This window comes from Mesocricetus auratus, unplaced genomic scaffold, assembly GCF_017639785.1.
Source record: "Mesocricetus auratus isolate SY011 unplaced genomic scaffold, BCM_Maur_2.0 Super-Scaffold_100007, whole genome shotgun sequence".
Taxonomy (NCBI): domain Eukaryota; kingdom Metazoa; phylum Chordata; class Mammalia; order Rodentia; family Cricetidae; genus Mesocricetus; species Mesocricetus auratus.
In genome coordinates, this window is record NW_024429191.1 from 12,835,649 (window position 1) to 12,859,578 (window position 23,930).

At 43.7% G+C, this 23,930-nt stretch overlaps 2 protein-coding genes across 7 annotated transcripts in view; one reads left to right on the forward strand and one right to left on the reverse strand.

Annotated features, from left to right (window-relative positions):
• The window catches only part of Ubtd2 (ubiquitin domain containing 2), a 48,207-nt gene extending 39,270 nt beyond the window's left edge, over positions 1–8,937 (forward strand). For all 6 annotated transcript variants that reach the window (XM_005086997.4, XM_040748423.1, XM_040748425.1 and 3 more), the window contains one exon: positions 6,274–8,937. In XM_005086997.4, the coding sequence (XP_005087054.1) occupies positions 6,274–6,671 (398 nt within the window). In that variant the 3' untranslated portion in view covers positions 6,672–8,937. The remainder of the gene's footprint in view (positions 1–6,273) is intronic.
• Positions 8,938–14,359: 5,422 nt separating this feature from the next.
• Efcab9 (EF-hand calcium binding domain 9) lies at positions 14,360–21,153 on the reverse strand. Its single transcript, XM_040748427.1, has 4 exons — positions 20,965–21,153; positions 16,391–16,539; positions 15,087–15,263; positions 14,360–14,593 (listed from the first exon to the last, which is right to left on the reverse strand). Exons 1-4 carry the CDS (start codon positions 21,098–21,100, stop codon positions 14,405–14,407), a joined length of 651 nt encoding a protein of 216 aa, XP_040604361.1. The 5' UTR covers positions 21,101–21,153; the 3' UTR covers positions 14,360–14,404.
• Positions 21,154–23,930: the final 2,777 nt, after the last annotated feature.

The following is a 23,930-nucleotide window of genomic DNA, read 5'->3' on the forward strand; positions in this document are numbered from 1 at the left end:
GAGAAGCCCATGGAGTAAGAGGCAGAAGGCTGAAACTTTATAAAACTGATCCATTTGTTACATTGTTGTTTGTGAAGTACTCTTCCTGGTGTATAATTTTGAACTTTAAAATCTGTAGAAGAGAAACAACATTATTGAGCATTTCCAGCATTTTCCATGAACTTTTATATGTATTAGACAACCTCACATATGTTTAGTTATTTAATCCTTACAGAAACCTTGTAAAAGTAGGTACTGTAATCCTTGTGGAAATAATCAGCATGTCCCAAATTAGGCTCTACATCCAGACTTAGGTGTGAGCAGAGACCCTGTCCTTCATATCAGATTTCACTACTTTTTCAGTCCTTTGTACCCATTGGGCTCCTGTGTGTGATATCTGAACCTCTGGTTCTTTTCCTTACATGAATTCTTTGATTTTTGGTGTTCTCATCTTTTTTAGCTATGTCCACTTTACTTAATCATTGAGGCCTTTCTTTGACATAGGAAGTCATGGTTATTGAAAAGTAGAATTTCAGTCTCCTGGGTCCATTAGAACAGAGAAGTTAATAGTGAGGATATGGTTCACCCTTGGTAGTAGGGGAAAAAAAAGCTTTTGTAGTTCTAAAATGTTGCCCCCCTTGTTTCCTTAGGGGAGGATAGTGTTTCATATTATGTTATGGGTGTGATCTTGTGATCTAAGTATTTACATTTTCAAATAGTATCAAGAACTTATATTGAGCAGGGATGTAAAGTGTATACTTTGATTCACTGTCATGTAAATACTGTGAAACCGTCACCACAATCAAGATGCTTGTTGTCAGCCGGGCGTTGGTGGCGCACGCCTTTAATCCCAGCACTCGGGAGGCAGAGGCAGGCGGATCTCTGTGAGTTCGAGGCCAGGCTGGACCGACAGCCTCCAAAACAGAGAAACCCTGTCTCGTAAAAACCAAAAAAAAAAAGATGCTTGTCCTTACACATTGCTTTTTTAATTATTATTATTATCTGGGGGATCGTGTGTGTGTGTGTGTGTGTGTGTGTGTGTGTGTGTGTGTGTGTGTGTGTGTGTGTGTGTGTTTGTGTTTGTGACACAGTGCATGTGGAAGTCAAAGGACTTTCAGGAGTTCATTATTTCCTTCAGCTATGGGACCTGGTGATCAGGTTTGGGTTATCAGGCTAGCATGTGCCTAGAGCTATCTTGTTCACAGACTCGGATTTTTCACTTTTGAGTGTAGCCATGTAAGTCTCAGGTAATGAAAGTCTTAACACTGAGCCGCACTCTTACAGAAGTTAGAGCTTAAAGGCACCCATCAAGGCCTTTGCAAGGTTGTTTATCAGCTTCAAGGACTGCTCAAAACAGTAAAGTGTTAGACTTAATAGCTTGTAAAAGCTACTTTTATTATTTCGCAACCAGGTTAGTTCATCTTTACAAATTTCCAGAGGGCTGTTTGTTTGCTTGCTTGTTTTTTTTTTTTTTTTTTTTGGTCTTTTTGAGATAGTCTCGTGTAATTCAGGCAGGCCTTAAACTCAACATGTAAAGGGCTGGCTAGCCTCCACTCCTGCCACTGCTTCTTGAGAGCTAGGATTACAGCCTGGCTGGAGTGAAATACATTGAAGCCGAATTGAAAGCAGCCAGAGAAAACAGTTGACTAGGGAAAATGGAACACCTGAACTAATCTAGATAAAATATAAATAAAAAATTCTCAGCAAATTGTGTAAGGGATCACAACAGAAGTGATTACTTGGCAGCCCTCTTCCTACCATGGGGAACCTTCAGGGCTTCCTGGCTTGTCTAGATGATACCCGCCCCAGCAGGTATTTCTCTTGATGGCATCTGTCTCTGCCAGGTCCTACAGTGGGTTTGTAAGAGAAAAAAGAAAGGTCTGCAGTAGTTATTAGATAGTAATTTGAGTGAGACTGGCTAGAACTTTGCAAATAGTAAGGAATTGCTAAGTGAACTGAGCTTCAATGCCAGAGGGTAGTGATTAAAACCTTCTGTAAATTTCTAGCCGGGTGTTGTGGCGCACGCCTTTAATCCCAGTACTCGGGAGGCAGAGGCAGGTGGATCTCTGTGAGTTTGAGGCCAGCCTGGTCTACGGAGCCAATTCCAGGACAGCCTCCAAAGCCACAGAGAAACCCTGTCTCAAAAGAAAAAAAAAAACCTTCTGTAAGTTTCGAATGTAGCAAGGCTAAGTGTGATTTTGCCAAGGGGATAAATGTCCACAACTGTCAGCTTTTGGAAAAGTGTTGTCCTCTCGTGCATAAACACATTGACCTTCTGTTGGAACGTACGTGTGTGTGTGTGTGTGTGTGTGTGTGTGTGTGTGTGTGTGTGTGTGTGTGTGTGTGTGCGCGTGCTGGAGTAAGCATATATACATGGAGACCCAAGGTATATCTGTTCGATGCCTGGCAGTGGCCCCTTCGAGTTTCCTGTATTCTACAGGTGCTCCAAGTCAAACATGGCAGCTAAAGGTTGACACTAGGGTCCACATAGGAGGGAAAACATGTAATTTTTGTCTTTCTGAGTGTGGGCCTAGTATTTTCAGTTACATATATTTACCTATATATTTCATGATTTAACTTTGCAGCTTTATAGGTACCATGTTTTCATTATTCATTCATCAACTGATGGACATCTACGCTGATTCCATGTCCCAGCTCTTGAAAATAGAGCAGTGATAAAAATGAATGGGCATGTATATCTCTGAGTAGGCAATGGACTCCTTTGGGATATATGCCAAGGAATGGTCTAGCTGGGCCATACAGTAGGTCTGTTTCTAGTTTTCTGAGGACCTGAGATGATTTACATAGTCAACCTAGCATTTTACATGGTTCTAGGGATCAAAACTCAGGTCGTTGCGCTTGTGAAACAGGTACTTCACCAACTGGGCCATCTCCCCAGCCCCACACTGGGTTTCTTTAAGCAAACCTTTCCATCTTTCTTTGCTCCATTTTTCATACTTGCCTTCCAGTTTTTGTCTAGTGTGTTTGCAGCACTAAAGCTTCTCTCCGTGAACACACTTCCTTTGGAGTGCTGTGGGGCTACATCTGTCACTGCTTTGGGGCGTCTGACTCGCTGGTAAAGACTGTCATGTTATGCTTATTTGTCATGCCTTTCATTTTCCTCTCAGTTCATTTATTTCTTCCATTTAACCATTAACAATAATAAGCTGTGTGTTCTTTATGTTGCAAGTTTATTTCTTCAGGAATCTTATTACTGATTATGTCATTGTTACTAGCTATGCAATCATAAGCAAAAAATAATTCATTATCAATTTCCCCATCTCTAAAATATGTATAGTAGACTTACTTTCTGCTATAGTTGTGAGGATTAAGTGTGTTCGTGTGTGTGTGTGTGTGTGTGTGTGTGTGTGTGTGTGTGTGTGTGTGTGTTTACATACATAATGTACTTAGGACTAGGACTGGTACGTATTTTGAAGTGTTTGCTTTTGTGTTTAGTACATAGATTGAATTTGGCTGCCATACTAAGCTAAGCAAATGACAGCATAATTGAACATGTTTATGTGAAAGGGAGCAATCTCAGGGTGCCCCATTCCATTCAGGCATCTGTTAATTGCTGAGGGAAGAAGACTTAGAGAATTAGAGCTTCCCTTAGGGAGGTTCTCCCAATTGGTAATCTAATAAAATGTGATCAGCCCTGAAATCTATATATACAACACTAGGACTCAGTAGGTTGAATTTTTATATTTTTATATAACAGTAATTAAAGAAAAGGGGTCATAATTTGAGGGGGAATATGGAAGGGGTGGGAAACAGAAAATGAAGTCTGGAATTAAAGGCAGGTGTTACCACCCCCATAGAGAGTTCCATGTGTGCTTGCTAACAACCCTTTGTCGGATATGACTTGAAATTTTTCTTGCAGTTTGTATCTTTTTATTCTCTTGACACTGTCTTTAGCCAAGTCTAACTTTTCTAATCCCGATGATTGTACATTTGGTGAAATAACTCACAGGTCATTGCCAAGGCAACAGCATTTAAATTTTCTTCTTTTGTCTTCTAGGAGTATATAGTTTTGTGTTTTTATATTTAAGTCTGCTGTGTATACTTTTTTTTCTGATGGTGTTGGAGTGGGCACATGTGTGCCATGGCATGCATAAGGGTGTCACAGAACAACTTGCAGGATCAGTTCTCTTTTTACCAGGTGGGTCCCAGGGATTGAACTCAGGCTGTCAGGCTTGGTGGCAAGGGCCTTTAGTCACTGAGTTGTCTTGTCCATCTGTGGTATATTTTGAGTTAATTTTTGTGTCAAGGGTAAGTTCTGTATTCAGATTAATTTTTTGATGGTGCATTAACCCATCACCTCTTGTTGGAAAGCCTGTCTTTTCTATCCTCTGTGTATTTTGTTTCTTTTACACCAAACACAGTGGTGTTTATGTGAGTCTTATTTCTGGACTTTGAGCTGTTTCATTCATCATGTTTATGTTTGAGCATTGGTTTTTTAGGTTTTTGAGATAGCCTGGACTATGTATGTATAGGCTAGCTTTAAATTACAGCATTCTTCTTGCTTCACCCTTCCAAGTGCTGGGATTACAGTACAAGCTACCCTGCCCAACTCTACGCCATCCTGGTTAGTATAAAATTACCATAAACTGGCTGGGTGGTGGTGGAGCATGCCTAATCCCAACACTTGGGAAGCAGAGACAGGCAGATCTCTGAGTTCAAGGCCAGCCTGGTCTACTGAGCCAGTTCTAGGACAGCCTCCAAAGATACAGAGAAACCCTGTCTTGGAAAAGAAATTACCCCAAACCAGTCCTTGTAAATTAATTTTTGTTTGTTTTGGTTTTACGAGACAGGGTTTCTCTGTATTGTTTTGGAGGCTGTCGTTCCAGCCTGGCCTCGAACTCACAGAGATCCGCCTGCCTCTGCCTCCCAAGTGCTGGGATTAAAGGCGTGCACCACCACCGCCCGGCTGTAAATTAATTTTTTTACCTCTTGTACAATTTAGAGAAGTTTGTCTAGTATCTATAAGAAATTCACTAAGATTTTGATTGGAGTTACATTAAAATTGTAGATTAAGGAAGAACTGACTGACATTCCAACAATATCATCTTCTCAATGCCTAGACTGTCCAGTTTAGTTCTTCTTTGGTTTAACATTTTGTCATTTTCTTGTAGGTCTTATACATTTGTGTGCTAGTGTACATGGTAATTTCAGATACCACCTGTTGACCTGTTGTCTGCCACATATGGAATAGTTGGTTTTTATGTGTTAACCTTAATGTGGATGCTCATTGGATCATTTTTCTTTATTCTTCAGCTTTTCTGCACAGATAGTTGTATTAGTTACGAGACAGGACACTTCTGTTCTTTCCTTCCCAATCTGTAGATATTTTCTTCATGCACTGGCTGTGGTAAGAGGTGCCTTCTTGCCTGTTTCCTAATCTTAATGGGAAACTCCAAATTTGTTACCTTTAAATTTAGTGTTTTAGGGCTTTTTTTTTTTTAACTATTCTGTATGAAGCTAAGGAATCATCCCCCCAGTAGTATTAATGAGAGTTTTTTCAGGAAGAAGTACTACTAGACTTTGCCAAATGGTTTTTCCTCATCTGATATGATTATATGACTTTTTTTGCCTACCTTGATGGTATAAATTAGTTAATATCTGAAGATTGAACCAGTTTTGGATACCTAGAATAAATTTTGCTTCGGGGTGGTATATAATTCTTTTTCTAAAGTGTTATATTTTATTTACCTAATTTTTTTCTTTAGCATTAAGGTAATGTTTGCTTCAAAGAATGCATTAGAAAGTTTCTCTTTAGTCTTGTGAAAACAGAAGGTTGTTATTTCTTAAATGTTCAGCAGAATTTGCTATTGAACCCATCTGGAGTTGATGCTTTCTGTTTTAAAGGGTTAGTATTGATTCAATTTCTGTAGATAAGGCCTATTCGTATTATATCTGTTCTTAAGCTTTTGTACATAATGTTTCAGACAATTGGTCTGTTTTCATCTAGTGGATGAAATTACAGGCATTTGGGGTATTCATAGTACTCTTATTATTCTTTAATGTCGAAACAAGTGCAGCTACACCTGATGCAGTCCCTCAGGTATGGTTTCTTTTGCTCCCACTGCCAGAAGGGCAGGGAGTTTTCCTCTAATGTTTGCCCTGAAGAAATGGAGATCTGAAATGATAAATCCCACCTCTGACTGGGTCCTCTTAGAGCTTCCTCTCCACTTACCTACTCCAGTTCTCTCATACACAATTTGAGATGTGAGATTGTTGGTGCATGTGAATAGCAGCTTACTCACTGACACTGTTCCTATCGCCCCTTCTCTGCAGGTGCACTGACAGAGTGCTACGATGAGCTGGGGAACCGGTACCAGCTGCCAGTCTATTGCTTGGCACCACCAATCAACATGATAGAGGAGAAGAGTGACATTGAGACTCTGGATATCCCTGAGCCACCTCCCAATTCTGGACATGAATCGCAGCTCCGTCTGCGCCTCTCCACAGGCAAAGACCTCAAGCTTGTGGTGCGTAGCACAGACACGGTGTTCCACATGAAGAGGCGCTTGCACGCCACAGAGGGGGTGGAGCCGAGCAGCCAGCGGTGGTTCTTCTCTGGCAGGCCTCTCACTGATAAAATGAAGCTGGAAGAGCTAAAGATCCCAAAGGACTATGTGGTGCAGGTTATCGTAAGCCAGCCTGTGCAAAACCCAACACCAGTGGAGAATTGAGCTGGGCTTGCCTGCTTCCCAGATCCTCAGCTCCTTATCATTATCATTTCCTACTCTATGGCGTGAAATGTATTTTCACTGCTCTGAATTCCCTATGAATGGATTTAGTTCTGAGGAATTACCAGTGAAAAATTCCATCTGTGATGGAGACCAACAAAAATAATAAAACACACAGAGCCAGACTCTGGGACTCCTGTAATTACAATTTCTAATTTGAGAGGCAGTTAAGAAATAGATAACCATTTATTTTAAAACATTTATCAACTATGTAATGGCTGTATTTAAATGATTTGGAGTGTAAACAGACACCAGACCCTTCAAGAACAGCACCAAGCACCTTTTGGATACAGAATTTTATAGAATGTTTATGTTAAAATTGTATTTCCAGAACCATCAATAACAGTTACAAGCTGAACGGTGGTGGTGCACACCTTTGATCCCAGCACTTGGGAAGCAGAGGCAGGTGGATCTCTGTGAGTTTGAGGCCAGTCTGGTCTACAGAACTACACAGAGAAATCCTGTCTCAGAAAACCAAAATAATAATAATAATGATAACAGTTACAAAACTTAAACTTTTTTTTTTGGAACCAAAAAGAGCAGAGGGGCGTGTTTCTCTTCTGGGATCGTATTCATGTTCCACCAGAAAGCCGTGGAGTTGTCAGTGTTGCCTCCCCAAGCCACACTCCTCATTCACCTTCACTCAATTCTGCTGCCATCCAACACACTGGCAGCAGGCACCCTCTGGAACACTAGACAATAAGTAGTAAGTAGTCAGAGTTCTCTTTCTCAGTTGAGAGCTTGTCTTGCTGCATAGTAGTTCTAAAATGGCTGTAATACCCAGGCTTGAGATGACTAGCTACTATGTAATGCCCTCCCTCATCCTGCTGCTCTATATGACCATTTTCTGGAGCTGACTGACCCTGTGTTTCTGGGCCAGGTACCATGGAAATGGAGTATAGCTGCTCCCACTCCAGAATAAAAGCAACCCTCTCTTCCCCACTTTGCAGGAGATGTAAGTTAAACCTCTCTGCCTGTTCCTGGGAAAACTGCCTATTCTCAACCTTGGAGAAAACTCCAACTCAAAATTTTCAAATGTGAAGGTTTGCAGTGTCTCTTTCTTAAACAACACTGGTGAGAACAAATGGTGGCACCTGGCCCTAGACCTGAGCGTTCTTCACTTCACTCTGACTCTAGTCATTGTGGGTGGCAGTGTTCCTCCGCACATTCCCCACCATCTGTACATGAAGGACTGGAACACAGTGAGCCAGTCTTACCTCCTCTGGAGAAGGCTAGAGAGAGCTGCCAAGGGTTGTATTTAATCTGGAGCCTTTTTAAAGCCAATTCTGCCAGGCATGGTGGTGCATGCATTTAATCCCAGGCCTTGGGAGCAGAAGTAGGCAGATCTCAGAATTTGAGATCAGTCTGGAATACAAAGATAATTCTAGGCCAACTGGAGCTGCATAGTGAGACCCTATCTCAAAAAAAGTAGTTGATTCTGTGAGAAGGGGGCTAATGTGAACACACTGTATCTTTGAGAATCTGTGAGCTGGGAACAGCAGACGAAATAGGTCTCTGTGTTCTTCTCAGTAGGGAAACACCAAACCTTCAACACCTATTTGGATGATAAAACACTATAATTTAGTGGTGAAATGAAACTAAGTAGTTTAAAATGTAATGTTTAAAGTGGTGTTAAATTTCCTATAGCCTGTTTAAATAAATCTATAATTGTAACTCATGTTTCTGAGAACTTTTAACCACTTCCCTAACTCTGTTCACTTTAAAGCTTGTGACTATACCTAATTTAGACTTGATGGTGATTGAGTCTAAATTCAGGAGAAGCATACAGCTTTAACAACCAAGAAGGTGCTCACATTCCTGTGTGGAGGCTCCAGGGCAGCTCAGTGCTTTGGCCTACCATCCAGAGGGTTGATTCATTTGCCACATTGAGTAACAATATCTCAAGGTCCATCAACTGGAATAGAGTGTTTAAACCAATTATTTTTCTAAAGGAAATTTGATGCTGTCACCAATAACCTGTCTGGTAAAAGGTCTTGTTTGTTTTTGAGGGTTGACCTCTCTTAAGAGTTTTTTATTTTAAAGGAACATATACTTTGAATAACGATCCTTCAGGCGTGTTTAACCTAGGTGAGAAAAAAATGGTGCTGGTAATTGTCAATAGACTGATGTAAGATTGGATCAATACTTGATGTGTATAATTTTAGTATGTAGGAGTTTTGTGCTTTTCTAAAAAACAAAGTTCAACTTTTCTCTTTGTCTTTGCCTTTATTCTTTATTTGTTGTTGGTTTCTGGGAGGGGGTTGGGGGGAATGCGTTTCAGGACAAGATTTTTCTGTGTAGCCCTTGCTGTCCTGAAACTAACTGTAGACCAGGCTGGCCTCGAACTCACAGAGATCCACTTCCTTCTGCCCTTCCCGAGGGCTGGGATTAAGGCATGCACCACCACTGGCCAGCTATTGTGGGTTTCTGACTGTTCTTCTGTACAGTGGCAGACTCTCACGTCCTAGGGGAAGTGTGCAATCATGACTGAAGCTCTGCTACAGCACACACTGCAGGTCACCTAGAGCTGTGCCTAGAGCAGCTTGGTCTACCTAGTGAGTTCCCATGCCAGGTCTTCTTGTTAACAACAAAGTCTGTTCACCTTTTATGGCTACTGGGTTTCTTCAAAGGCTCTTCCCCATTTGGCAGGATACCAGCCTCTCGTTTAGTTTTCTCTCACTACTTCATTGTTATCTGGAACATCTGTGTGTGAAAATAACAGAACAGACAGTGGCCCCTTTTCCTGAAGATTCTTGGTAATTTTTATCCCTCTTTCTCCATGGTGGAGGTAGGTAGCCTGCCTAGCAAATGGGCATCACTAAGCTGTTTGGATCCTGTGATACATTTTACATAGAAAAGGAATTCAGCTGATAGCGTCTTCCCAGACAGCTTGTGTCCTATAACTATTCTTGGGGTCTCTTATAATGTGGCCTATTAACTTGTCATCTCTAGTTCTGTGGCAAGATCTCTAGTTCTGTGGCAAGAGCTTGGGTGACTTCATCAGAGGTTGGACAGTTGACTTGGCCTTGCCTAGTCAGAGGCTCGAGGCCTAGGAGACATGAGATCCAAGCCCTAGGGGGAAGAGATGACCACTTTGCTTACTTATTGCCCCCTCAAAGTTCCTTCCTGCTGACAGCAGTGTGGAAGAATCTGCCTGTGGCTCTGGTCTGGAACCTTCACCAAGCCAGTATCCCTCCCCATTGTCTGTGCCCTAAACTAGGAACATGCAGAGCAGTATGAAAAAGCTGCAGTCTGGAAAGCATTGACACACACAGAATGGAACCCAGGACCTCACGTATGTCGGCATACTCTTACTACTGGTGGGGAGAGGGAGTAGGGGCTGGAGAGATGGGCCCACGTTCGATCCCCAGCACCAGCATGGCTGCTCACAGCTCTCCATGTTTCCACATGGTGAATAGACATACACATAAGCAAAATGCTCAAGTATGTGAATCTAAAAACGTCCTAAAGCAAAGCAGTCTTGGGTTGGTTTCTTGTATGCCTAGTCCCAACACAGTATCAGTTTACTGATGTGTTTGAATTTAAATTTTTGCACAGAATCTAGTTTGATCAAATAAATCCAGATACTCTTCTAGAACTGCCAAGAGTTTCACTTGCAAATACATGTGCTGCTGAACCCACAGGGCCTCCAGTTGATGAACATACTTTGAAAAGGAATTTTAAAGTCTGATGGGATGTCAGGTGGTGGTGGTACACATCTTTAACTCCAGCACTTAGGAGGCAGAGGCAGGAGGATCTCTGAGTTCAAGGCCAGCCTGGTCTACTGATCCAGTTCCAGGACAGCCAGGGCTACACAGAGAAACCCTGTCTCAAAAAACTAAATAAATCCGATGTCCTGTTCATTATACCTTTACAGTGTCCTTGGACCCCCGTGGAGAAAAGGATGGATTAATTACCTAATCTCTGCCTTTCCACCCCCACTCCTGTCCTGAGTAAAGAACTTAGTACTGCATTTGCTCCAGTAGCTGTTGTCCTTAGAGCTCAAGACCATCTCTGGGAACAGAAACCTCTGGAGTGTCTTCCCAGAGAATCACACCTATTCCCTGAAGTTGCTGCCTGACAAAAGCTACCCAGGCTGCCTCAAAAGAGACCAGTCCCTATAAAAAATGAGTTCAGTGGTGAGGAACTTTAGCTTGGCCTTTCTCTAGATGCCATTTTTTTTCACTTTGTAGTGCCTGTCTGCACATTCTGCAGTGTCCCTGTCTCCCTGGCACAAACACTAATGATCAGAGTCCTAATGTTGGAAGGACATAGGGAGTGATGGAAGATGCTTGCAATTCCATCAAAGCAGTGCCTTTGTTTCTACGGAAAGGATTGAAGGGGCTGGACATCTCAGTGGTTAAAAGCACTAGCTGCTCTTCCAGAGGACCCAGGTTCAATTCCCAGCGCCCACATGACAGCTCACAACTGTCTGTAACTCCAGGTCCAGGGAACCCGACATCCATGGTAAAACAAGTGACGGTTCTATCTGGGGTTTGGTTTGGTTTTTGCTGGTCTCATATGGCACCATGGGGAAAAGTGTTTACGGTCAGTTGCATTAATTGTGCTCAAAAGCTTGTTAGCCAAATCTCTCATTTGTTAATGATGTTTCACAATAAGGGATTTCATAATTCCCAGTCTGACTTGCAGATAAGGATCTTAGGTAGCAGTACTCTTGTACATTTGTAGAAGGGATTCTCACCAGCCTGAGCATGACTCTAGCAGGCCTTGCCCTTCCCCCATTCCCTCTGCCTTGCAGAAAACGCTTAGATTACATTCCTAAAGCTAGGGACCAAGGTATGTTCCCTTAGTTGGTCACTTCTTCCTGAGGCTGACTACCAAGGTCCAGCTATCGAAGTATTAAATAATAAAAGTCCAGAGATCCACTTTGACTGTCCTAATTAACATGCCCAATCAAAATGAAACACCTCATCCTAACATGGGGTTTCCCCTCGTACCTTGATAAACCAGCCATTTGCTATTGTGCCATGTCTGTCTCCTCTCTAGAGGTAGCCATGTCCCCTGGAACAAATACGCCTTACCTCTCTCCCTTGTTCCCTTCCCCTTCTCCCTCATCCTCTGTCTCCCGTCTTTGTCTCTTTTGCCCTTTGTTCCTCTGGGGCAAATAAATCTTTGTGCTGAGAACTTTGTCTTGGGGTGTCTTAAACAGATATCAGTCCATTGGTGTCATAATCAGGTTTGATTATGGTATTGAGTATCATATTAGTTGTTTTGGGGACCCTCAAGCTCACTGGTTGCCTTGAGGTCAGAATCCTTAAGTCATGGGTGTATGTCATAAATGATCTATGTTTTTTTCAGTCTTCAGCCATGTTCCTCAGAAACTTACAGTGAGAGGTATAGTAATAAACATTAAACAGGAGCGATTTCTGAGCCAATTGAATTTGTTAGCTTAAAATTTAAAAAGAGGTCTGGCACGGTGAAACACGCCTGATCCCAGCATCCAGCACATAGGTACAGAAGCGGGAGCATCACAGGTTAGAGGCTAGCCTGGGCTACATAGAGGGATCTGTCACAACAAAACTTCTCCAAACACACAAAAACCATCTGTCTGGTCTAGAGAGATAGCTCAGCAGATATGAGAACTGACTGTTCTTCCAGGGGACCGAGGTTCAATTCCCAGCACCCATATAGCAGCTCACATCTGTAACTCCAGGATTCAACACCCTCACACAGACATACATACAGGTGAAATACTAATAAAATAAAAATAAGTACAATCTGCCAAAGGTCCAGCAAACTTAGACCCCAGGCATCCTGGTTCTACCACCTGTGAGACGTGTTTGATTAAGTTTCTTAATTTCTCTGGGACTCAGAGAAATAGCCCCACCTTGATGGCAGGGCTAAAGGCATAACCTGTGTGTCTTTAACCACTGCCTCACCTGCACCAAGCACATGACTGTGATGAAGAATGCCAGGACATGATTTAAACCAATAGAAAGTATTAGCCATCCAGCGACTACACTGGGTGGGTGTTCAGGAGCCCAGGGTACTGAGCCTTTCTCAGTGAGAGCTTTAAAAAAAATGTTCTGGGTTGACATACTTGAACAGCCAGAAACAGAACTACAAAAACCAATAAGGGTTAGTACATTTAGAGACTTTGCCAGAACTATGGGCTTTTATGGATTAGGTCTTTGTTTTCATTTTCTGGCTGGTGGTGCTGTCTGCATTCAGATTTTTACAGCCCAAATAGTACTTCCATCATGAAGTCAGTTGTACAAATGTCTGGGGCCCTGTCACAGTTGTTTTAACGATGATATAGTCCCTTGGTGGCAGAGAGTTCACAGATCTTATGCCAAAGAATTTTTAAGTCATTCAAGGTATCTCTACATAGTCTCTACATAACCCTGACTGTCCTGGAACTCGCTGTGTACATGAGACTGCCTTCATATTCACAGAGATCTTCCTGCCTTGCCTCCCAAACACTGGGATTAAAGGTGTGCACCACTTTACCAGGTTCATGGAAAGTTAAAATGGAACAGGGACACATACTAATATTTTGCCCTAGTAAGTTTTATTCCTTTTTCTAAGCACTTCACATGTTGGAGTAATTCAGGCTCTAAGGAACACACAACCTTGAACTGGAACAGTGACATATTCCTGCAGTCCCAGTTAACCCAAGGCTGAGGCAGGAGGATCATTTCATACTACAAGTTGGAGATCAGCCTGGGCAACAGTGAGTCTCAATGAAACAGTCTCAAAGGAAAAAAGCCAGCTTCCATATCCTTTAAAATCAGCCTGCCTTGGGGGCTGGAGCAATGGCTGGGCAATTATTAAGAGCACTGGCTATTCTTGGAGAGGTCCTTAGTTCAATTCCCAGCAACCACATGATGGCTCACAACCATCTATAGTGAAATCTGGTGCCCTCTTCTGGCCTGCAGGTATACATGCAGACGGAATATTGTATCCATAATAAATAAATCTTTAAAAAAAAAAATCAGCCTGCCTTGTCATCACTGGCCCACTGGAGTCTGGCATCTAAGGGGGCTTAGCCTAGAAAGGATCCCAAGAGCATTGGACCATTGACAAAGAGTGGGAATGGGTCACTTCCTTCAACTGCTGGGCCCTGTAAGTCATCAGGTATCTGTGAGCGTGGCCTGCTGAAAAGCAGAAGCGAAACTGGACCATATGGACAGAATGGCTGTGTGGGGACAGAAGTGCAGCTCAGGTATAGAAACCTGCTTTGACAGCCGGGCATAGAAGTACACACCTTGTAATCACAGCACTTGGGAGATTGAGGTAGGAGGAGCAGGAACTCGAAGTTATCTTCAACTATATATAGTAAGTTTGAGGGCAGCCTGGGCTACATGAGACCCTGTCTCAAAATTAAAAGACACTGGGTATAAATGGCACAAACCTTTAATCCTGGCCCTTGGGGACAGATCTCTGTGAGGCCAACCTGGTCTACATAGCCAGCTCCAGGCCAGCCAGGACTACACTGTGAGACCCTGTCTCAATGAATAAGTAAAGATGAACAATGCATGCATGCATACATATATACATACACAATAAGTAAATGAACAAAGCATGTATGTATGCACACATACATACACATATGTACATACACACACATACACACATACATAAAATAAAGATGTACTTTGGTGCTTTACTTCATGTGGCCATGTTAATTTTAATTAGTCATGCTCACTTCCGTATCAAAGGAGACTCCGACTCCTACGGCTTATCCCCATCAAAAACATCTTCCTTAGATGATGATACTTCTCTTTATCTTTCCATTTCTCTCTCTCTCTCTCTTCCGCTCTTTCTTTCCTCCTTTTTTTCCTGTCTGTGGATTTGTCAGTGCAGAAGATTGTATACAGCTTAAATTCCTTGTAATTAAGCAGCTTTTATTGGGGGAGGGGAGGAGAAGGAACATAACAAAGTTCAGTAAGGTGGTAATCGTGTGTTACTCTGAACCCTTGAGAACTTAGAGGTTAGGGTTAGAACAGCTACCAGCTGACTGGGGGGGGCTGGTACCCAGGAACGGTGAAGTCTGTTGCAAACCGTCATGGGAACAGTGTCACCTTGTCATCATCCTCCCACTGTGGTCCCTGCTTTCCTTTACACAGGCAGAAGTTCCCATCCCCCACTTGGCTCTGTCATAGAGTTTCTTCCCTTCTGCTTATTCAAGTCTCTAAACGCTACCCTGACCACCATGTCATCACCACCTTAGTCTGCCTCCTGGAAACCTCTATAATTGCATGTCTGATTGGCCAATCCTTTCTCTGCCAGGGCCTATTTGTCTCAGTTCTTTCCCAGTCTATTGCCAGCCTCCACCATCCCACCACTGGTGCAGGACATGGCCCTCCGCCCCACAATTCACAAATCTGCACTTACTCGATCACCTGTGATGTCAAAGTCATGGAAAAGCTCTCGGAGTTCCTGCTTTTTAATATTGAAGAGAAATCTATACAGTTCGAAATTGGATGCGCCTATTTTCAACTCCCCATCCAAGTCGAGCAGGTCAAAAACCGGCCGGGAATGGCGGTACATAAATTGATCTTTCAGACGGTTCTATTTAGAGAGAAATGTGTGAGAATATTGGTGCTACCTGTAAGGGTGTTACACCAAGATTTATGTAGTTAGGGGCTGGAGAAATGGCTCAGAGGTTAAGAGCACTGCTGTTCTTCCAGAGGTCCTGAGTTCAAATCCCAGCACCCACATAGTGGCTCACAGCCATCCATAATGAGATCTTGTGACCTCCTCTGACCTGCAGGCATGCATGTAGACAGAACACTGTATAGAAAATAAATAAATCTTTTTTAAAAAGTATATAGTTACCAGCCATTCCCTAGAGAGCCCAGAGCAAAAAGCAAACTCCCAAACTTTGGGAAGAGCTATGTGAAGTGGGACAAGGCCCACATGAGTCCCTGAGTTCAAGGGACCCTCCTGTGGGGATCAGTTCTGCTTAAAGAACCGTTCTCTCTACCGCCATGTACTGATGATCTCAGGAAGCTCTGACCTTGGTACTCGAACAGATCCCTTCCCTCAAGAAACAGAAACTAGCAAACACACAGCTAGTGTCTCATGGTAAGGGTGGAATCCAGGGAATAACACCCCCCTTCCCTTTGTGTTGGCCTCAGCAGAAAATCCTCTGAACCCAAGGACTAGCCAGGGCAGGAGTGAGGGAGATACTTGGGATGGGTGGTGGCACTTTGAAACTCATCAGCCCAGTTGGACAGTGGCTATGCACACCTTTAATCCCAGCACTCGGGAGGCAGAGGCAGGCGGATCTCTGTGAGTCTGATGCCAGCCTGGACTACAGAGTGAGTTCCAGGACAGCCAGAACTGTGATACAGAGGAAACCCTGTCTCAAAAAACAAACAAACTCATCAGCCTGGAGGACAGGCAGGCCAAGAAAGGTGGGCAGTTGTGTATGGGCAACATTTTTCTGACATGGAAAGGCAGTGTGGGATGGTTGGAGATGAGTGGCAGCTACAGAGAGAAGCTGGGAAGGTGCTAGAATGTCCAGGTTGATTCAGGAACCAATAATGAATTTCCCATTCTATTTTCCATCCACCCATTTGTAGTGATGGAAAAGCATTCCCCTGCCTCACTTCAGTGTCAGCTTTATCAAAATGGGGCACAGTCCAGCCCTCTCTCCCCTGCCCCGTTCCTGCTCTGCCAACCCTGGTACTCACCTGATGTGACAGCACTATGCAAACCAACACATAGAACTGGTCAAAACCAATCTCTCCTACAGCAGTCCAGTCCAGCATTTCAAATATCATCTTGATCTGTGGGACTTTCAGGTTAGTCACATGGTGGAGGAAATGGAAAAACAGCACATCTAGGGGAGAGAGGACCAGATGGATTTTTCTAAAACAGTCCCAAAATGCTAAATCAGGAGCCACATAAAAATGCAGAAGTGTTGGAAGCTTACTGTGCTAAGAAGAATGACAGTATTTGGTTTCTGGCTTCACACTGAACCTTCCACAGTTCCTCAAGCTTTTACTTGCCTTTGCTGTGGAGAAGCAGCGTGTGAAGTTATGGAAACTGCGTGACCAGTTGACATACTTGCCCAGAAAACATGGTGGTGGTTGGTGCTTGCCTCCTGATCCCGGTAAAAGACTATTTTACACATATCACCAATGACAGACAGACAAACTGCTGATGAATGAGGGGCTCTTTTCAAGGAAAGAGAGTTTCCTTCTAACTTTGTTAAAGATGTTAACATTTGGGTGGAAGAGATGGCTCTGCCAGTAAAAACACCTATCCTGTCGTGCAAGCCTGGAGAACTACGTTTGATTCCCCAGAACCTATGCAAAAGCATAAGGAGAGACTGAACTCCCCAGAGTTGCCCTTTGACCTTCCCATGAACACATGTGGACACATACATCTTGCACATACAGATACTCACATAAAATATTTTTTCAAAGATCCTGATGTTTTCCTCAGCCTTTCCCATGAGTCCTTTCATCAGAATGGGATGTTAAAAATCATTCCTCTCCTATGAGAGACTCCCTAGAGTTTTCCATGCTTACTCAGAGCAAAGGCTTCTGGCTGTGGAGGGGGAGGGAGGCTTCCCTATGTTAGGAACCTTTGCAAACCCTGAGAACCCAAACAGGGAGGTGGTGGCACACCCCATTGCCAGCACATCAGCTGTTTATGGATCTTGTCAAGTATAGTTCCTGCTTCAGGGAATGTGGCCTGGGACAGACTCTACCTTGTTCCCCAGCTCCAATGTGATATGGCTGCTGCTGGTCTGTGGGTCCGGGAACTTGCTTTGTAGACCAGGCTGGCCTTGAACTCACTGAAATCCCTCTGCCTCCGCCTCCCAAGTGCTGGGATTAAAGGTGTGCGCTCCTGGCGGTCTCACTTTTGAGTGGCAGAGTTGGGGCTCATATGTGGGTCACCCTGGTGGCAGCTGTGCACTCACTACTATGAAGCCACATCCTTTGTGCATTAGTTAGCACATTCAACCAGAAACATGTAGGGAAAGCACTGTCATTTAAAGGACAGGAAGGTTCTTGTCATCCCACTTACCAACCATTGCAGCCAGAATGAGATGAGAGCAGCACAGTGGGACTGTGACCTGGAAGTCAAGTCAAGTAAGTCTTTTTCTCTTTCCAGTGGAGAAATAGTCTATTGGCACCAGGAATGGCAGACACAGGAGCACACACCTGTATCCACATTTATTTCCGTTTCCTCTTTTATAATGTGTCTGCTGTTGCATATTTGTTATTTCAGTTGTTCCAGAAGCAAAATTGAAATTTTAAATGAAAATTGAGCAGGATAACAGTGGTGCACACCTTTAATCACAACACTTGGGAGGCAGATCTCAGTGATTCAAGGTCAGCCTGGTCTACCAATTCAGTTCCAGGACAGCCAGGGTACACAGAGAAACCCTGTCTCAAAAACAAAACAAACAAACAAAAAAATGGGACTGGAGAAACGGCTCAGTGATTAAGAGCTCTAGCTCCTTTTCCAGAACTCTCAAGTTCAATATCCAGCACCCACATGTTAACTCACAACCATCTGTAACAGGATCTGATTCTCTCTTCCAGCGTGCATGAAAACATGTCACTTACATACGTAAACAAATATTTTTTTAAAAAGACCAAAAAGAATCTAGCTATGGGATTCTCAAGTGTGATTTTATATGTGTAGCTTCCCCTCTGTTGTTTTGTTTGTTTGGTTGGCTTTGTTTTGTTTTGCTGTTCATATGGGATCTTACCGATGGCTGGCCTGGAACTCTATGTAGAGTGTAGGAGACCACACCGGACCCAGTTTAGCAGCCATCATGCCCAGCTTCCCCTTTGCCTCTGGATTCCCAAAGCTATCTCCAGACCTGGAGTGGTGGCCCATGCCAATAATCTCAGCACTCAGAAGGCTGAGGCAGAAGGATTGCTACCAGTGCAAGCCCACTTGGTCTACAGAGTCAAAACACAAACAGGCTAGAGAGATGACTTAGCAGCTAAGAGTACTGGCTGCTCTTTCAGAGGATCCAAGTTCAAGTCCCAACACCTACACAATTCCCAACACAGTGGCTCACAATTGTTTATAGCTCCAGTTCTAGGGGGTCTGATGTCCTTTTTCTGGCCTTCACAGGTACGGGGCACAAAAGTGGTTAGTATACAGACATACAGGCAGCCAAACACACATAAAACATTTTTGAATTTTTTTTTGTTTTGTTTTTGTTTTTTCAAGACAGTGTTCCTCTGTGTAGTCCTGGCTGTCCTTGAACTTGCTTAGTAGACCAGGCTGGTCTCAAACTCACTGAGATCCTCCTGTCTCTGCCTCCCAAGTGAAGGGATTAAAGGCTTGCACCACTACCACCTGGCTTGAAAATGGTTTAAAGAAAGGAAAAGAAAAAAAAAAAAAACTATCTCCGGGCCCTGCTGAGTATATAAAACTCTTGGTCACTGTCATTTGGAATCCCAATTGGAAGCAACCAAGGACCACAATAAACCTATGGTCACAATGTCAGCTTTGGCCTGGTGGCCACTTGGAGGATCCTTCTGTGTGCTCTATCAGGCGTGAACACTAAGAGCAACATACTGTATCCACACAAGGATGGCAGGGTGCTCCTGGAGGTGTGTCCTGTGGGACCTTGTAGCTGTAAAATCAATACTGTTTTGCAGCAAGATGACTCTGGTCGGTCACCCAAGTCCCCAAGGCCTGAAGTTGTTCTCCCAGGAAGCAAACCATGAAGCTGTACTGTCCCTCTTTCAGGTCACTGTCCGTACCCTAGGTGATCAGATAGCAGCCTTGGACTCCTGAGTACTGTGTCATTGGGGGATTATTTGGTTACTAGGGAGATGAGACTCTGCTCCACAAATGTCTCAGGGAGACAGTATGGCTTAGCTTTCTGAGGGACAGCGTGGTGCCCTGCAGCTGTCTTATCTGGATCAGGGAGGACTGGTATTGCATTTCATGCCAATCTGTATGTACAGAGGAAAGCACGGCCTGACAGTGTGAGGAAAAGGAGATATTTTCAGTTTGCTGTTTTTGTTTCATTGTTCGGTGCCGGGGCCTGAGATCATGCTACATATGTCTACTAACGAGCTACAACCCCTCCCTCATTACTGTTTGTTTGTCTTTTAAGACAACAATCCAAGTGCACACAGCTAACCTCAGCATTTAGGAGGCAGAGGTAGAAGGTCTTTGCGAGTGCCAAGCTAGGGAAGAACACAGTGAGACCTTTCTCAAAAAAATAAAAATTAAGAAATCTTTATGAGTGTTCTTTCTTCACAGTGACATTTTCTTTTGTGAGGTGAGAGTGATGGTTGGATTGGTCCAAAATCTTATTTATACTGAGGTTTAAAAAGAATCCAGGCGCCGGGCGTTGGTGGCGCACACCTTTAATCCCAGCACTCGGGAGGCAGAGGCAGGCGGATCTCTATGAGTTCGAGGCCAGCCTGGTCTACAGAGTGAGTTCCAGGACAGTCTCCAAAACAATACAGAGAAACCCTGTCTCCAAAAACCAAAAAAAAAAAAAAAAAAAAAAAGAATCCAGGCTGTTTCACTTGGCCTTCTGTTATCGTGTGGTCTCGGTGACACAGCTAAAAAGGCCTAGTGGAACTTCCTGAGCCTGGCTAGAGTTTGGCGACTTGTCTCAGCAAAACTGCCTCTGCCCAGCTAACATGGTGGAATATTATTGGCCCTTACACCTCACCCCATCTTCAGGTCCCCATCTTCTTTCTCAACCCTATATAAGCATATGCCTCTTACAATAAAGCGAGACTCTACTTCGATAAGTCTCCCGACTCAGTGTGGTTCTCTCCGGTAGCTAGGAGGCCGGTGGTGGGGGTGGGGGATGGGGAGAGGGAGTGCCTGGTTCACCCACACTCATCATCCCGATCAGCCCGGGGAAGAGACCGTCTGTACTGGCTCTCCCACAGCCCTACCTGCCAGAGGACCCGGCAGATGGACATTTTTGGTAACTCACAAACACCATTAGACACAGACAACCCTGGTTGAAATCAGTGAGTCCCAAAGCAAAACAAAATGACACGAATGTGGGAAAGGACCCTGGGTTGGGGGAGAGGACACAGGTGGGAGACAAATGAGAGGGTAGAAGAAGAACTTGAACCCCTAGGAGGAGATGACATGCTCATCAAATCACCAAGGAATTGTGGGTAGAGCGCAGTCTGACCCTGGAGCCTGTGGTTTCATCCTTTGCTCTGAACCGCCATCAGTCTCAGGGCTTCCGTGACAAGATGAAACAAACGTTAAGGAGATAGTTTGGGGCTCCGTGTGGGAAAGAACTGACCATTCAAGGTGTTCCTTCGGTGCGCGTCCAGAAGGTGAAAATACTCCATCAAGGCCTTCACATTTCTCAAAGACAACAAGCAGTAGATTTTGTCCAGGTAAAGGAACCACAGAAAAGACCCTTGCTTCAGTTTCATCTCAGCAGCTTTAGGCTGGAGGTCCTGGCAACCTGACAACGGAATGGAGAATTCCGCTCCAGAACTAGAATGTTGGACAGGTCCCTAAGATAACCCGGCTGATCTATCTAGTGAGGACAGTAAGAGAGAATGAAATGGCTTCTCACTGTTCTCTGGCTTCGATGTGGGTATTTCCTATTTGACTTCTAGACCAGGAGGGCCTATTTGAGCCCAGTGCCAAAGCAGCTCTCCAGGCCACCTAGACAATATGTGCTTATTAGGAAGGGAAATGAAAACACAAGAGAACTAAGAGAAGCTGGCGGTTGTGGTGGTGCTGCATGCCTTTCATTCGGTACTTGAGAGGCTGAGGCAAGCGGATCTCCATGAGTTTGAGCCCAGTCTGGTCTACAGAGTGAGTTCCAGGACAGGCTCCAAAAGCTATAGAGAAATCCTGTCTCGAAAACCATTGGATGAAGGTCGACAGAGTTGAGGTCATATGTCCTGAGCTCCATCATTTCCATGCTCTGACACCATGTGTTTGTTTCAGCTTTATTCATAATAACCAGATGGATAGAACCCAACACCAACTGCCCCTGGGCAGTTGAATGTATTAATGGTGATGGTATATCCGCACAGTAGAATACTACCTGACAATAAAGATGAATGAGTCATGAATACATTCAACACAATGAATCTATGAAATATGCTGGGCTAAAAGACATTAAACCCTGGCATGCATAAGGGCCTGGGTTTAATCTCCATCATGGAGGGGGGATGGTAAAGTTTGCAAAGGAGTAGGAGTAAGAATTGCCTGAAGAGGTAATGGAGATGTTCTCTACCCTGACTGGTGACAGCCTTGTCTTGGCAAAACTCACCAACAGTGAGCCTTAAGGGGTGCATTTCTATTTAATGTAGATTAAATGTCAATGAACTTGATTGTTGTTCTTTTAAGATGGGGTTTCTCTGTTTAGCCCTGGTTTGGAACTCACTCAGTAGACCAGGTTGGCCTTGAACTCAGAGATCTACCTGCTCTGTATTGCTGGGATTAAGGGTGTGCACCACCATGCTTGGCCTACATTGACTTTTTTTTTTTAATGTTTATGGGTGTTTTTCCTACATGCACGTCTGTGCACCACCAGAATGCAGTGCCTGGGAAGGCCAGAAGAGGGAGCATGTGAGATCACATGGGGCTGGCCTAACAGATGACTGCACTGCTGTGTAGGTGCTAGGAATGGACTCTTCCTCTGGAAGGGTAGTCATTGCTCTTAACCACTGAGCCATCTCTCCACCTGGGTGTGTAGTTCTGTCACAGAGCATGTTCCCTGTGTACAAGGTCCAGGGTTCAATCCTCAGTAGCAGGGGAATACCCATACTCACATGAAGATAAAAGCAGATTTGATTATATCAATAGTTCACACTTGTTCATAGAAGACACCATGAACAAAGTTAACATATGGATGAAAGGTTGAGAGGAAACATTTTCAATATCTAACCCTAGCAAGATAGTATTTTTAAAAATTCAAGTCCTGTGAGATGGCTCAGTGTATGTGTGTGTGTGGGGGGGGGGTGGCTTGAGGACTGGAGTTAATCCTCAGGACCCACATAGGGAGAGGAGATGGTTTTTTTTTTTTTTTTTTTTTTTGGTTTTGGTTTTTTGAGACAGGGTATCTCTGGGTAGCTTGGGAGCATGTCCTGGAACTTGCTCTGTAGACCATGCTGACCATGAACAAGCACTAACTCTTAAAAGTATCCTCTGACCTCCACATATGTATGCATGCCCTTGCACAAACACACACACACACACATACACAAGTGCACGCACACACACACACACCATGAATGCACACACAAATAAATAGTAAAATTCCTAGTATCAAAAAAGACAGGAGGGCTGGAGAGATGGCTCAGAGGTTAAGAGCACTGACTGCTCTTCCAAAGGTCATGAGTTCAATTCCCAGCAACCACATGGTGGCTCACAACCATCTGTAATGAGATCTAGTGCCCTCTTATGTGTACATGGAGGCAGGGTGTTGTATTCATAATAAATTAAAAAAAAAAGACAGGAAACCTGATTTTTTTAATATGCACATTTTTCACTGTGTATTTCAGTGAGTTCGAGGCCAGCCTGGGCTACACAGAGAAACCCTGTCTTGAAAATCAAAATAAACAAACCCAACAAAAATGGCAAAGGACACTGACCAGCAATTCAAAGAAAATGAAAAGCTTCTAATAAAACTATGCAAACTCACTGGGTATTGGAGGCACAGGCAAGTAGATCTTGATGAGGCCAGCCTAATTTACAAAGTGAATTCCAGGACAGTCAGGGTTGTTACACAGAAAAACCATTATGCAAACTCATTCTCAGTAATTGAGATCTACACATCAAATGCACTATTTATCGAATGTAACAGAATTGATAATTTCTCTTTTAAGCTGTTCCAGAAGGTAGGATGGGGAAGGCCACAACCCTCCGACCTTCTTCATTCATCACTGTGAGGCCCTGTAGCCAGAAATAGAGGATTTAACCTAAGTTTCAAAGTAGCTTTGACTCTGTTGAACCTCCTTTTATTGCTATTTTTTTTAAATATGTAATTTACATACCCCGCCCAACATCTTACAAAAACAAAAGTCACTCTAGTGATGTGGGACAAGTTTCCCGTTGCGGAACTGTCACTGTAGTTTCCGGGCATTTTCAACACCCCAGTGAGATTCCGCATCGCTCTTTCCAGCCAGTCCCCTTGTCTGGAAGCCAATCCTTAACAGGCTCTTCACAGCTTTGCCTTTTCTGGACCGGTAGTATAAATGCAGTCTTACCTCATGCCGTCTTTGGGTCTGGTTTCCTTCACGTAGC

Excerpts from the sequence above, each read along its gene's own strand:
- Efcab9 (XM_040748427.1), bottom strand. The coding sequence starts at position 21,100 with ATGAAACTGAAGCAAGGGTCTTTTCTGTGGTTCCTTTACCTGGACAAA. Across the intron at positions 16,540-20,964 it reads CCGAAGGAACACCTTGAATG|ATGTGCTGTTTTTCCATTTC; the intron begins GTCAGTTCTTTC and ends TCTCTCCCCTAG. Across the intron at positions 15,264-16,390 it reads GCATAGTGCTGTCACATCAG|AACCGTCTGAAAGATCAATT; the intron begins GTGAGTACCAGG and ends CTCTCTAAATAG.